Source organism: Narcine bancroftii, chromosome 6 (genome assembly GCF_036971445.1).
Source record: "Narcine bancroftii isolate sNarBan1 chromosome 6, sNarBan1.hap1, whole genome shotgun sequence".
In the NCBI taxonomy this organism is placed as follows: domain Eukaryota; kingdom Metazoa; phylum Chordata; class Chondrichthyes; order Torpediniformes; family Narcinidae; genus Narcine; species Narcine bancroftii.
In genome coordinates, this window is record NC_091474.1 from 145,600,293 (window position 1) to 145,616,585 (window position 16,293).

Here is a 16,293-nt window from a genome sequence, read left to right on the forward strand (position 1 = left end):
AAACAATATTAAAGCATAAACATTCACGACAGATACCACAGTCAAGTCAAAGCAGAGTGAAAGTACGTGATCTGGAGCAACACACAAACTACTGGATGAACTCAGAAGGTTGAGCAGCACCAGTGGCAGAATAAAAGTTGTCAACATTTCAGGCCAGAACCCAGAATCCTGATACAGATTCAAGGGATTCGGCAGGAACTTAATTCATGCCAATTTAGTGTTAAACATGAAATAATATATATTCACATCTGTTGCATTTGCTACAATTTTATAGAACTTTCTTCTCTAATCTTGCCAGCCTCATCTCCACGAACTTCAGACGAAGAAAATTTCAATTTTAGACCACAGGATGCTTTAATTTGGATGACATAAAATTAAGAGAGCCACGAGTTTGGCCTCTCATTTTCACTACTTGATTAGTGGGCATTGATTATTTAGTTTTGTGGCCTCCTGATTACATACCCCCATCTTCTGAAGAACAGTCAGTTTTGCATAATAGAGCCTGTGAGCATCAGAAGACTATTAGACCCCATGGATGTTATAGTTAAACCAGTTTCTGTCCACCGCTAAATATTCACAGTTCCACATTTTTGAGCAGAAATTGTCAGAAAACAATCAAAAGTAGAGCCTTTCTCCTCCATATCTCACCCTCCTCCAACCTGCCATGCTCCTGTCCCCTTCAGACAGTGCTAGGAGGCTTCACAATCAACCTTTAAAGCATTCAGCAAATAGAAATTATAATCCTTTAACTCCAGGTTGGATTCAAATTTGGAACTTGGACATGGCTAATAATCATTCCACTTTAGTTTTCTTTGATATAATTGGGGCGGGGGGTGGGGTGGGAGGGGGAGGTCATATTTCAAGTTTTGTAATGAATTATAAATATTTGGGATTTTGGTAAGATAAGTGGGTTACATACATATACACATTTTAAAACATCTTATTTGAAAGACTGAAGAATTCATATTTAGTAACATTGCAGGATCTCTGGAGAATGTGGTGCACATTTCACAGGTAGGTGTTAATTGAACTGACGTCATGAAATGAATGGACTGGAGACACTTTGGCTGTTGGAAGCTCTTTTCAAGGGTTTTGACAGAATGCACAGAAAGGTCACTCCTGGGTTTTGTTTACTTAAGACAACACCTTGACCAAGGAGAAGAACTCCTGTTGTTTGCTGAAGAAGGTGGGGGTTTTTCAAATGAGAGATTCACATGGGCTTTCTGGCAGTGGCAGTTGGAGAGAGAGAGAGAGAGAGAGAGAAAAATGTTAAGCTCTCCTAGCTAGTGTGTGTGACACTGAACAGTGCAAACCAGGATGAGCTGGTTGGAAACAGAAAGTTCCAAAGCAGTGGATGGCTGGATATTTGTCTGATATTTCTCTTGGAATAAGAGGAACAGAACTCTGGTGGTAGCTTGAAGAAAGAAGTTACCATCTGGAAAACCCTGATGGGGCAAGTTTCATCAGAAAAAGACATTGAGGTAGTACCTCAATTGTGGAAATCCTGGAACAACAAATCTCTCTCTGCAAACCCTATAAGAACCTTCCTGAGCAGTAAACATTTACCTTTCGAGCACCAAAGCATGGTGAACTTTATACATTTTAAATTCTGTGCACAGTATAAGAATTTCCTGCATCCAGAGAACTTGGAAGAAGAAGTGAGATTGAACTGTGAACCAAAGAACTTTTCTTAAATTTACACACACATTACATACACGTGCGCTTAGAATTAGAAGGGGGTTAATTTGGGTTAGTTAAGTATAGAGATAGGTTGAGGTTTGATTCTGTTTTCATGTTTAAAGTTGATTAAAAATAACTTTGTTTTAAAAAAAACTCGTCTTGGTGAATGTCTGTTGCTGCTGGGTTTTGGGGTCCTTTGGGCTCGTAACAGTATATTGAATGCTACCTGATGAAGGGCCCAGGACTGAAATGTTGGCTACCCTTTTGTTTCCTATGAATGATGCATGACCTCCTGAGTTTCTCCAGCACATTTGTGATTTAGTGTTATGACATAGACAAGTCACAATAGAAATTCACCAAAGTAATGGTATCTTCAAAACAATTATTTTTAATAATGACTATTAGGGTGTGTGTGTGTTTGGGGGGGGGGGGGGGGCAAATTAAACCTTTGCAGTTCAGGCACAATTCTGGAAAGATGATTTTTAAAGTTCAGTCTTAGAAATCTTTTGTGCTGAAACTGCTGCTCAAAAGTTCTCAAGCTCATGAATTCTTATAGATTTGCTTTTAGAGAAATATTCCTTCAGACAAATGATTTTCCACAAACACCCCTCTCTTGCATGCAGGCTACGGAACTTGTATTTTACACAATGAGTTCACAAACCGAGGCAAGGATTTCACGAAGTGACTATTTTTTAATGGCTATGATAGAACTGCCCTCTTTTAACAAAGAGACAGGAAGTCTCCTTCTCTTTGAAACCACTGATTCTGTGTACCTCCCATAACAAGGAAAACACGGCACAACAGTACCTCTCTCACTGAAGGCTACTGTATTTCTGACTTCCGATGAAACTGGGGCAATATTAAAGATGCCTTCCTGCCATCGTAATCACATGACATCACTCACTACTGGCTTCTGTTTGAAGTTCCTCTCTGCCAAAGGTTTACAAGAGAATGCTTCCTTGCTGTATGCTCACATGTGTTCACAAGTGCTTTCTAAGTAAACTTCATGGTTTCAGGTTTCAGTGGAGAATTGCTCGCTTCTCTGAATTAGCAGTCAAACTGTCTCTTAGAGCAAACATTCAGTGTCTTCAATATTTCAAAGGACAATCACTCTAGGCTTTATTGCTCTGCTTCAATGGTCCATAGCAGACTCAACCCCCTCAGTGTGTAAGTGTCTTTGTGTAAATGTCCCTGTATCCAACCCACAAAGTCCCTTTACTAAAAATAATATTTATAACTTCAAGATTACTAAGAACATAATTCTGTCACAATTACATTGAATGTAAAGTCTTGTTAGACTTTGTTGGTTTATTGTCTTCCATTCACAAGAAAGTAAGTACTAAACAATGAAATTTAGTTGCGCTGTACCTTGTTATTATCCTGGTCACCACTCACTGCAATAGGATACATGACATATTTTCCACCACCATCATCAGTGGGAGCACACTCATGGCTATCTGGATCATGCTCTGCTCCAAAGTTATGGCCTAATTCATGAGCAGTGACGAGATCCGCTTCCTGTTTTTTTAATTAAAATAATGAAATATTTTTGGTTAAAGTTCTTTTTTAAAAAAATAAGCAGTATCAATAAAAGACATGAAAAGAAAATTTGCAATATATATTTGAAATTTCATTCACTGCAAAATCATTATTCATTTCAAAAGTCATTCCAAAGAACTGAGTTAAAGGGAAAGGCTAGGTCTTTATTCCCTGGAGTGTAGAAGAATGAGGGGAGATTTGATAGATGTATTTAAAATAATGAGGGGGATAGACGGAGTAAATGTAGATAGGCTTTTTCCACTGAGGGTAGGTGAGATACACACCAGAAGACATGGGTTAAAAGTGAAAGGGGGAACACGAGGGGGAACATCTTCACACAGAAAGTGGTAGAAATCTGCAACAAGCTGCTTGCTGAAGAGGTGAATTTTAACATTCAAAAATAATTTGGACAGGTATGTGGATGGGAGAGGTATGGAGGGCTATGGACTCGGTTCAGGTCAGTGGGGCTAGGCAAAATAAATGGTTTTGCCAAAAGGGCCTGTTTCTGTGCTGTCACATTCTATGGTTCTAACAGAATGATTAGTAGCTTAAAATATTTTGTACATTTTAATTTTCTAAATATACAATACTGATTAGATTGTTCGATAAAAGAGTTCGTACAGATACAAAAGACCAAATTACCTTCTCATGTCCTACAAGAATCAATGAGTCCATGATCAAATGTTTCTAACTCAGTGAAATGCTATTATAAGGATCTGATTTACCCTTTTTTAAATGTTATCCATTTTTATAATTATAAGGCACAAAAGGACAAAATAATGAAAACATCCTGAAATGCTAAAAATCAATTAATATCATTACCAAATTCCCCTCTAGATAATTTAACCCAACCAGTGTCTCACCAGACCATAGTGCACACACAAAAGCACATAATACACAGTACATAAGGATCACATATAAAATTATATAAATATTTGGATTACAGGATACTGGTCATCAGTCTCACTGCCTGCAGGAAGAAGCTATTCCCAGCCAGGCAGTCCTGATTTTGATGCTCCTGCACCTTCTTCTTGATGGTGATGGATTAAAGATATTATGTGCTGGATGGAAAAGGTCTTTTGTAATTCCTCAAGCCCTATTTCAAAAGCACTCCCAATAAATGTCATCTACAGATGAAAAGGATACTCCAGTGATCCTCTCAGGTGTTTTAACTTCATACACAAGTTTTCTTATTCCTTTTGTTTTAAAACAACATAAAAGGCCTTTTGGCCCATTAAGTCAAGGCAGAGGGTCAGAGCATTCCCATCAGTCCCAATGCCCCATTATTTCTCTGTTACATATTCTTAAATACATCCTCATCAACTGTGTCCCAAATCTCCTATCACCCATCTACATTAGGGACAATTTATAACAGCCATTTCACCTACCAGTACATCTTTTGGGTACGGTAAGAAATTAGAGCACTAAAGGGAAACCATGTGATCATAGGGAAATCTACAAATTCCGCACAGCCAGCAACAAAAGGTTCAGGATCAAACCAAACCTCCTGAAGCATCACTATAACTGCCATGCCACTGTGCTGCCCCATTTTCAAATAATTATTAAGGAAAAAGGACAAACCTAAGAATATAGAGACGAATGTTCAAAAATATTCATGAACACAGGAAAATGAATCTCAGGGTTGTATGTCATGTCACGTATGTACTGATAATAAACCTGAAATCTGTATGTTCAAACGGAAATGAAATCACACAAAGAAATCAATATGGAGAAATGAGAACACACTTAGAAAATCCAGCAAAACACATTTTACAAAAGAGCCCAATTATAGGACAGGTAAATTGTGCTTAAAATTATAATTAGAAAACATCCACAGGAAAGTTTCATTGTCGTGCATTGAAATAGCATTTTTAGTAGAGCAGAATCAGTTTAAGTAATATATAATTTACCTTAGTGAGGATTGTTTTTCCATAATTCTTAGTGCTTGTTAATCCTGTATTTAGGTAAACTGTCTTCTTCATTGTTGGGTGATCATAGGCTGGTGAAAAAACATTCCTAGATGATACAGCTATTGAGATGGTTTTCCCAAAAGACAAAGACAAAAAGTTCTCATTGTTCTAGTCTGAGAGTAGGATTGCATTAGACTTCAATTTTCACATCATCTATATTTAATTACTGCTGAATAAAGCTTTGCAAAACTATTAATCAGAAAAGCACGATTACCATAGCAGTTGGCGCAATGCTATTACAACGCCAGTGACCCAGGTTCAAATCTGGCGCTGTCTGTAAGGCATTTATCTGTTCTCCCAGTCTTTGCACGGTTTCCTCTGGGTGCTCTGGTTTCATCCCACTTTCCAAAGATGTACCATTAATAGGTTAATTGCTCACATGGGTGTATTTGGGTGGCGTGGGTTCATGCATTGCTGCATCACTAAAAGAAAAATCTCCCACATCACTTTATATATAAATGAATTTTTTTGCTTTTACAAGCATATAAGTTACCCGTACTGAGTCATTTGTTTAAAGTATGGAGTAAGTGGAATCAATCTATAGGTTCAAAGGATGTATGCTCAATTAAAACTCCACTATATCAGAATCAGTTAATTCCATTTTCTATGTATAATCCTTGTTTGAAGGATTGAGATTCAAAGGGTTTGGTATTAATTGAAGATTGTTTTGAGGCAGGTTCATTTCTTTCATTTGATAGGCTTAGAGAGAAGTTTGGCATATCACAGAACACATTGTTTGCTTATTATCAAGTACGTGATTTTTTAATGAACTGTTTTGGTTGGAAAATTATACTGCCAACGCAATCGAAGTTTGAAATGTTACTTATGGAAAAGGGAAAGAAAGGGTTTGTCTCGGAAATGTATTCGTTGTTGTAGGTAAAAATGAAAAAGGTAGGCGCATTGAGAATAAGAGATAAATGGGAACAGGAGTTATCTACTTCTATTTCTGAGGAAGAATGGTCTGATTTGTGTTTGCATAGTGTTACAAAATTAGTTAATGTGCGTTATAGTTTAGTTAATTATAATTTTCTGCACCAGTTATATTTAACTCCCGAAAAGTTAAGGTTTTAGCGATTCTGATTTGTGTTTTCGGTGTGGAGATCAGATAGGTACTTTTGTTCATTCTGTGTGGAATTGTGTAAAAGTTATGCCTTTTTGGGAAAAGATTATAAAATCTTTGCGAGATTTACTCCAATCCATGGTTGTGTCTATTAGGTTATATGAATCCATTAACAATGCATTTGGATACACCTCAGATTGCATTTATTCGTCTGAGTTTGGCAGTGGCTAGGAAATGTATAGCAGTAACCTGGAAAAATGATGTGGAGTTAAATATACAAAGATGGCATAATGAAATTCAATCATCTTTACATTTAGAAAAAAATGACATATAATTTGCGAAATAATTATTCTTTCTTTGAGAAAATGTGGACCCCATATTTGAAATGTATGAATTTAGATGTTAAGTAATTTTTTTTTACTTTTGATTTGACTGGCGAATTGATATATTGCAACCTAACTCACTTTGTTTGTTTATAAATACTTTCTATGTGTATGTTAAGCTCCGGGGTGGGGGGATAGTAAGGGGTGGGATAGTGGGGTGGAGGGTGGGGGGGGGGGGGGGGGTAGATTTAGAGGCGTTTGGTTTTTTTTGTAATTTGTATTTGTATTCTGTTAAATTTTAAATAAACTTTTCAAAACAAAAGAACATCTCCCACCCATTTTATAAAAATAATAGTACCAGGAATTTGTACGTTTTTAGCACGCCCATCAACCAATCCCATGTACATAAAACAATATTAACTGTTATAACCACTTGCCTTCAAACTATTATACAACTTCAAATAATAACTAAATTTTCAAAAAATAATCATTTAGATTTTTGACATGCAGAGATTGAATGCAATGTAATGTATTTGGTTTTGAAATTTCAAAATGTGCCACCAGTAATAAGATTCACCAGTAGCAGCATGTGTAAAATTGGCTCCACAATATCACAGAGCCGGAATTTATGGTCATGAACAAGTCACAAAATTCTGATCTTTGTTCAACTAACTGACTTCGACAATTTGTCAGCTATCAGCTTAAAATAGTAACACAGTGCATTTTCTTCACCAAAGAATTAAATATTTAAAATTAAAATTTCATTTACATTTGGACTTACGTGTGGGGCAAATACCACCTAATGCATGTGGTTTTGGAGATCCAACGTAAGCTAGCCCAAGTGTTCCATGTTCAAAATCTTGGTAGGTGAATAAATGTGCAAGGCAAACTTTGGATGCACTTGAGGCTATATCTGCACTGAATTGCTTTAAAAAATAGAAAACAAACACATAGGAAACAGAAACTAAATTCCCAGTTTATGGCTAAGTAAACTAAAGACATACAAATCTATATTTCTGTACTGTCAGATTTTCCATTGTGTTCCTCAAAAAGTATTTCATTCTGCATGCTTTAATTCTTGAAGAATGCATTTGCATAGTGATAAAGTCAAAGTGTCAGGAAGTCAACTGTTTAAATGCTCTTGCACAATCATTTCAATGCTCTCTTTTTATATTGCCAAAAATTCCATAATTTTCTCTTTTTAAATTGCCTTTGCCAAGAGGAACTAGAAATCTTCTATTCTAGAATTATTTTTCATGTTCTCACTTTTAGGTAGGTCAGCCAAGTCTCACCAAAGCTTTGACCTGAAAATGTTCCATCACTGTAGTAATTTTATTCAAATGCTAAAACTGGTATCAGAGAGTTCAGAGCATAATACATTTCAAAAATACGTACTGGTTCTCATAAAGATAGATGTAATTTGCTCCAGTAAGAAATGTGTCTGTCCCTTACCTCTAATAGAGGTTTAACATCCCAAGCATCTTTGCCAACTGGATAGGTCCCTTCCATATTGTAGTGTTTCTCTCTTGAACCTATTCTCTTTGGTTCTTTGTTAACAATGATCTGCAATTAAAAATAAAGAAACTGCATTTAAAGCCTCAAGTGCATATTGTAGTGTTTCTCTCTTGAACCTATTCTCTTTGGTTCTTTGTTAACAATGATCTGCAATTAAAAATAAAGAAACTGCATTTAAAGAATACCTTTAATGTAAAAAGATATTCAAGCCATAGAAGAGGCTGACCAAAAGCCTAGTCATTGGTTGGTTAAAAGACCAATGTTGAAAGGAAGAGTGAGAAGGAGCAAGGCAGAAGAATTTAGAATGGAATTTCATAAAGTGAGGCCTAGACAGGTGTGAACATTGACTGGGTGAAGGAAGAAAGATGTAATAAGCCACAATAAGAAAACCAGAGCTTTAAATATGGAGGAAGTTAGAATGAGGAAGAATAGGTCAACTATAACATTACTTAACGCATGTCTGTTAATTTGAACCGAGAGAATGTGAAGCAAGACAGGGCGAGTAAAATGACCTCCCATCTTGGAGCCTTTGAAACATTCAGGTTGAATAGAAAAAAAATGCAATAATTGTGATTTTAAAAATGACTAAAGTCAGGAGATGGAAATTCTTCTCCTCAGCTGTGAGCATAGCATCTTGGAGAGAGATCATGTTATCATTTTTCAATATAGCAACCAATACCATAGGATTAAGGAGGAGGCTTTGCTAAAGGACTACAAGCAACTGTGATCCAAGTTAAAAAGCAGAAACAATACTAATAATCTCTGGATGATGCAGATTTACATGTCAATTCAGGTATCTAACAAAAATAAACAAAAAGTTCCAATGAATCTTCCTCACAACCACACTGCCAATTCACTTTGTACCTTAAGAACACACGAAAATAGGAGTAGGAGGAGGTCTCTCAGCAACCCCCCTCCCCCCATCCCGAGCCTGCTCTGCCATTCATCGTGAATCATGGCTGATTTGCCCAAGGGTCCATCTTCTCCTCTGTGCCAACTCTCCATAGCCCTCAATTACCTGATCTTTCAAATATATAGCTATTTCATCTACCCCCAAATAGTCCACGTCCTTCTGTGGTAGACAACTGATATGCACCACATCTCTGCGAAAAGATTCAACATATATCAATTTTACATGACCGACCCTAATCATGTAAACTTATTCCCTCTTTTGAGATTTTTCCACTAGTTGAAACATCTCAACATCTACCCTATCTCTCCAGGATCTTTTCAATAATATCAATCCTCATTTTTCTGAACTTCAAAGAACATAGGTGTATTTCATGATTGAACAACACTCTGATCTCAGGAATTCACTTAATGAATTTACTTTGGACTGGCTTAAAAAGAATCAAAACTGTGCACAGCTATGTTATTTTTCTTAAGTCACCTAAAATATTACCATTTTAACCAAAGTACACTTCACATTTTGTTTAAAAAAAATGCAATATAATAGGATATCAGAATCTTGTTGCCTGGCACCATGATCTTTGGATGGCTACTCAGTTATGTAAAATACATCTGCCACCGATTTTTATGATGGGATATTATTTTGGTTACTTTACACTCTGTTGAAATGCTCCCAACTTCTGGATTTTCAATACAAGTACAACAAAATGTTGAGGTAAATTACAGTAATAAACAATGAACTTTGCCACACAGTCTTTAAAAAGCAGAAAGGAACATTATAAATATCAATTCTTATAGCAGACATAACATAATGCTGTTCATTTGTTCTAATGGCAAAATCATTACAGAATAAAGTTTATTTTCACTGAAACTTCAATTGCAATCTTAAAGACAAGTCAAATAGGTCTCAGAAACTTCGAGTAAACTCATTTCTATCCAATGTATTAAAATTATAAATGACAGTCACCAACTAAAGTAACTTATTCAAGTACAGAGTAGATAATTTAATAATTTATCCAGTTGCTTGATTTTAAGTTAATTACCTCTTCTATCTGAACCCCATATCCTCTGAACTCAGCCTCATTCCAAGAGGTGTTTCTATAAATGTCATCCACGCGGTCAATCAATTCTATCTGCATTTAGAAAAAGGATCAAACATTAAATCAGAAAATGAGCAATTAGAAGAAACAATACATTCAAACAGAACCACATCACATTGATGCATCACAGTGCAATATCTATTGCAGATAGCAGCTCCCAAACTTATTGCCAGCATCGCTATCGGAATGGGGTAGTGATGAGTAATTTGCAATAATCAGAGACATTTGGAAAGTGCTAACAAAGGTTTAAATCATTTAACTGCAATCTGAAATAAAAAAAACTGCATAACACAATCTGAAATAAAAAACTGCATAACTACAATCTGAAATAAAAAAACTACATAACTACAATCTGAAATAAAAAAACTACATAACTATAATCTGAAATTAAAAAAACTACATAACTACAATCTGAAATAAAAAAACTACATAACTACAATCTGAAATAAAAAAAACTACATAACTATAATCTGAAATAAAAAAACTACATAACTACAATCTGAAATAAAAAACACTACATAACTACAATCTGAAATAAAAAATATTACAATCTGAAATAAAAAACTACATAACTACAATCTGAAATAAAAAACTACATAACTACAATCTGAAATGAAAAACTACATAACTACAATCTGAAATAAAGAAACTACATAACTACAATCTGAAATTTAAAAAAACTACATAACTACAATCTGAAATTTAAAAAACTACATAACTACAATCTGAAATAAAAAACATTACAATCTGAAATAAAAAGCTACATAACTACAATTTGAAATTTAAAAAATTACATAACTAATCTGAAATAAAAAACATTACAATCTGAAATAAAAAAACTACATAACTGCAATCTGAAATAAAAAAACTACATAACTACAATCTGAAATAAAAAAAACTACATAACTACAATCTGAAATTTAAAAAACTACATAACTACAATCTGAAATAAAAAAACTACATAACTACAATCTGAAAAAAAAACTACATAACTACAATCTGAAATAAAAAACTGCATAACTACAATCTGAAATAAAAAGCTACATAACTACAATCTGAAATAAAAAAACTACATAACTACAATCTGAAATTTAAAAAACTACATAACTACAATCTGAAATAAAAAAACTACATAACTACAATCTGAAAAAAAACTACATAACTACAATCTGAAATAAAAAACTGCATAACTACAATCTGAAATAAAAAACTACATAACTACAATCTGAAAAAAAACTACATAACTACAATCTGAAATAAAAAAACTGCATAACTACAATCTGAAATAAAAACTACATAACTACAATCTGAAATAAAAAAACTACATAACTACAATCTAAAATTTAAAAAACTACATAACTACAATCTGAAATAAAAAAACTACATAACTACAATCTGAAAAAAAACTACATAACTACAATCTGAAATAAAAAACTGCATAACTACAATCTGAAATAAAAAAACTACATAACTACAATCTGAAATAAAAAAACTACATAACTACAATCTGGAATTTAAAAAACTACATAACTACAATCTGAAATAAAAAAACTACATAACTACAATCTGAAAAAAAACTACATAACTACAATCTGAAATAAAAAACTGCATAACTACAATCTGAAATAAAAAACTACATAACTACAATCTGAAATTTAAAAAACTGTGTAACTACAAACTAAAATTTAAAAAAACTACATAACTACAATCTGAAATTAAAAATGGTGCAATTACTCAAACAATTTTGCCTGCACATTTAGATCTTTTTCATAATAGAAGAACAATAAATCAAATTTATGATAAATAAAATTATAAGATAGGAGGGGGTCTATTGTACATAACAAATGCCTCGTTGTTTGCCCTAAAAAATGTCATTACTCTGAGAGCATTAATTACCAATTAAATTAAATAATTAAAAACACACTGCACAAAAAAAAATCATGAAAAGTGCCAAACTGACCTCCAGACTGAATACTTGCCATCTACTACTACCCTTTGCTTTTTGCAGGCAAGTCTATTCTGAATCCACAGGGTTTCATGGATCCCATGCCTCATGACGTTCTGAATTAGTCTACCATTGCCGAATGCCTTACTAAATTCACATCTACTGCAATACCTTCATCAATTTCTTTTGCCACTTCCTCAGAAAACTCAATTAGACTCGGGAGGTACAACCTGCCTGTCAGAAAGTCATGCTGATTATCCCTGAGAAGGGATTGATGCTTGAAAATCCTGTACCTAAGAATCATCTCCAATAGTTTACCTTGCACTAACACAAGACTTACTGGTCTGTATTTCTCAGGATTCTCCCTATGACCTTTTTTCAATAAGGGGACTACATTTGCCAACATAGCTGTCAATGATAGACATATATCAACTACAAACATTTCTGTGTTGAATTTACATAATGTCAGCAAACCCAATGCACTTTATTCATCAGAATGTTTCACATTTTCCTCTTCTCTCCGCTGACAACTGGCTGTGCTGCTGTTAGGATTTCAGCAGGGATTACACCTTCTCTGATCAGTCACTGCTTTCTCTTTATTATAACTGTCATTTCATTTTTTGAGCCTGATTTGGATCTGAAATGTAAATAATCACTGGCCACTGATGAAGTTCAGCATGGTCTACAGCAGTGTATATAAGTACAAAACAAAACTTGATGGTGTAATAATGCATCAACAGAACATTTCTTTATAATGTGAAATGATGGTTCTGGGTTTGCAACTTCAAATAACATTTATAATTTCTCCTTCATCACAAAGGATACTGTATGAAAAACATGCATTGCCTCAAATGAGATCCATTGATTTAACCATATCAAATATTGTGCAAAATATCTTCCCACTCCATTTCCCACCCAGAACTTTTCACCTTATTTTAAAAATTAAATCATAATTTCATAATTTCCAACCCTCAGGATTTTCTGTCAAAAAGTAACACATGAAAACACAAAGATAATTTTCCCGTTACTTGGTTACTGAAATAGCATCACAGAATGTCACAGTCAAAGGATTTCATTCACATTTTGACTCAAAGCTTAAACATGAAATAATCCATGAAATCTTAAGGATTAATGAACAAATTAGTCGGCAAACAATCAAGGACTTAAAAGGCATTGTTTTCCCTTCAGTACAAAATATACATCAACAAAAAGTACTTTTTAAAAGTTATCTCACATCCTGGCCTGCTGCTTATTTCAAACATTTGAGATTTTAGCCAGAGTGTGGATGAGGCAAAGTTTGCTGACACAAGTCCAGCAAGAAAAAAAAAGCATTCAAATCTATTCATCTAAATGATTGCTTACCAAATAATTGATAGTGATGCTTTCTTCACTACGCCCCATATGTCTGAAAAACCGATAATCCGCCACCACTAGCATTTTACAGGTATTCTTTTCAGGATCTAGAGGGACCTTTTGCCTTTTTTGTCGCTGGATATATTCTGTCAAAGGATTTAAATTTCAGAGCAGTTTCAAAAGAAATTATATCAAACTGAAGCAAAATGAACAATATATTACTTAGAAGTAGAATTATTCACCTTAATTAAGTATGTCCTCAACAAGCCATGTTTTCCGGGAGTCGCATGATGGAGTAGTGGCCGATAGGAGAATACCAGCCCTCTCCAGAAAAGAAGAAATAAAGTGAAGAAAATACAAAGTTCAAGAAAAACAAAACACAACAAATAAAAGATAAAGTTGTGGAGAAAAGAAACAAAATGGCACCCAAGAAGGAAAAAGTAAAAACAACGGGAAAAAAAGAAGAAAAGACGCCAGAAGAGGAGAAGGCCTTACCTTTATGAAGATACAGGGAGCCATCGTGGAGAAAAGCGCGCGCTCCCCAAGGTTGGTGACGACCCCGCAGAGTCGCGATCTCCCAACCGCTGGACTGCAAAAATGGCTCTCTGAGCCAAACAGAAGCGCGCAATGTGCACACTAAGGAAAAAGAAAACACTGACGGGAGGGGGACCCAGCTGAGGAGTGAACTAACACAGTGCAACCAGCTGAGGGATGCCCAACATCAGGGCTCTCAGCTGGAAGAAGAGGAAAGTGACAGGAAAGGGAGTGATAGGAAAGAAGAATAGCAGCAGGAGGCCCAACAGATGACTAGCCCAGAAGAAGAGGACCAACAGCAAGAAGCCATGCAAGAAGTGGCCCAGCAAAGTGAGGCAAGCAGCTCAACAAGAAAGTCAGAAGAGACACAGATACAAGGAAGAGAAGTAGAAGACAAAAACACAGGTGCAGGCACAGAAGAAGAGGAAGAAGAAGACCAAACTCTGCACAGAGGAATAGAAGGCAAAATAGATGGACAGTATATAGATTGAAAAAATTTTCAAGAACAAATGAGAGCATTATTGACATTAGAATTTAGTGAAATGAAAAGTACAGAAGAAAATGTGAGTAGAATAGAGCTGGTCATGACAGAAATAGGGAAAAGATTAGAAAATGTGGAAGAATGAGAAACACCTGTAGAAATGGAAGTGAATGACTTAAGAAAAATATTGGAAGAAAGTGATAAAAAAGTTAAAGAGTCACAAGAGTTGTTGGCTCAGAAGATGGATATAATGGAAAACTATAGTAGGCGAAACAATATAAAGATAGTGGGCCTAAAGGAAGATGAAGAAAGCACAAATATGAAAGAATTTATAAAAGAATGGATCCCCAGGGTTCTGGGAATGCTAGAAATACAGGAAGGAATGGAAATAGAAAGGGCACACAGAACATTAGCCACAAAACCACAGTCACAACAAAAACCAAGATTCATTTTAGTAGAATTTATGAGATACATGACAAGAAAAAATATACTGGAGAGGGCAAGGAATAAAATTAGAGAAGAAAAAAACTGTTGGAATACAAGGGTCAAAATTTTTTTTTTTTACCCACACATAAATTTTGAACTCCTAAAGAAGAGGAAGGAGTTTAACACAGCAAAATCGATCCTATGGAAAAGAAAGCAATAAATTTATGTTAAAATATCCAGTTGTGCTTAAAATATTTATCCCAGGGGAGCAAAACAGACTGTTCTCGGATACAGAGAAAGTATGAGAATTTGCAGAACGCCTGCAGGACAGAGGGAGAGATGAAGAGATGTAACAAGAATGAAGAACGACGACAAACTACATATAAAGATGTAAAAATAATGTATAAGAACTAAGAAAAGGGAAATAAGGGAGAAGGCGGGGTTAAAAAAAGAGGGTGAGCTTTGTTATATGTGAAGATAAAAGTCTTTTCTGGAGGGGGTTGGGTGGGAGAGAATAACAGTCACTGCGAAATCAGTTGACGCTTGCGAGCGGATTCACAATCCAAATGGAGAGGGGAGTTGTGGTTGCCCGGCAAGGGACAAGGGGCAACTCAGAGAGTGGGGGGACATTTGGGGTTAAGGGAATTTCAGATGTGGGAGTTGTTTTATGTTTTAAAAGTGTTGTCATACATTGAGTTCAAAAAGGGAAAACTGAGAGATGAAAATGGGGAAAAGGGGAAAGGTGGTGGTGAGGAAGCAGAAATGAGGTGTAAACAGAATATGAGATGGCCATGTTGAACTATATGTCTATAAATATTACTGGAATACATAACCAAATTAAATAAAAAAGGCTATTAAATTTCCTGAAAAAAGAAAAAAATAGAGATAGCATTTGTGCAGGAAACGCATCTAACTGAAGTGGAACATAATAAATTAAGGAGAGACTGGGTAGGCCACATAGCGGCAGCATCATATAATTCAAAAGCCAGAGGTGTAGCTATTTTAATCAATAAAAATGTACCAATCAAAATAGAGGAGGAAATAATCGATCCAGCAGGGAGGTATGTAATGATAAAGTGTCAGATATATTCAGAATTTTGGAATTTGATCAATATATATGCACCTATTGAAGAGGATCAAAAGTTTATGCAAGATATTTTTTTGAAGATTGTAGATACACAGGGGAATATATTGATAGGAGGGGATTTTAACTTTAATTTCGACCCAATGTTTGATAAAACTGGAGAAAAGACTAGCAAAAAGAATAAAGTGGCCAAATTTATGGTTAAATCAATGCAGGAAATGAAACTTATGGATATATGGAGGAGGCAGCACCCAAGGGAGAAGGAATATTCATGTTATTCAAGTAGGCATAAAACATACTCAAGGATTGATATGTTTTTGTTGTCGGCCCATATTCAAGGGAGAGTTACAAAAACGGAATATAAAGCTAGATGG

The 16,293-nt window shown here is 35.1% G+C and overlaps 1 protein-coding gene across 1 annotated transcript in view; it reads right to left on the reverse strand.

The window, feature by feature from the left end:
• Nucleotides 1-16,293, reverse strand: part of adam17b (ADAM metallopeptidase domain 17b) — a 70,510-nt gene that overhangs the window by 22,176 nt on the left and 32,041 nt on the right. The window contains exons 6-12 of the mRNA XM_069886276.1: nucleotides 13,404-13,540; nucleotides 10,040-10,129; nucleotides 8,204-8,234; nucleotides 8,025-8,119; nucleotides 7,354-7,498; nucleotides 5,130-5,218; nucleotides 3,049-3,198 (exon numbers count right to left, since the gene is read on the reverse strand). Coding sequence (XP_069742377.1) covers nucleotides 3,049-3,198; nucleotides 5,130-5,218; nucleotides 7,354-7,498; nucleotides 8,025-8,119; nucleotides 8,204-8,234; nucleotides 10,040-10,129; nucleotides 13,404-13,540 — 737 coding nt within the window. The remainder of the gene's footprint in view (nucleotides 1-3,048; nucleotides 3,199-5,129; nucleotides 5,219-7,353; nucleotides 7,499-8,024; nucleotides 8,120-8,203; nucleotides 8,235-10,039; nucleotides 10,130-13,403; nucleotides 13,541-16,293) is intronic.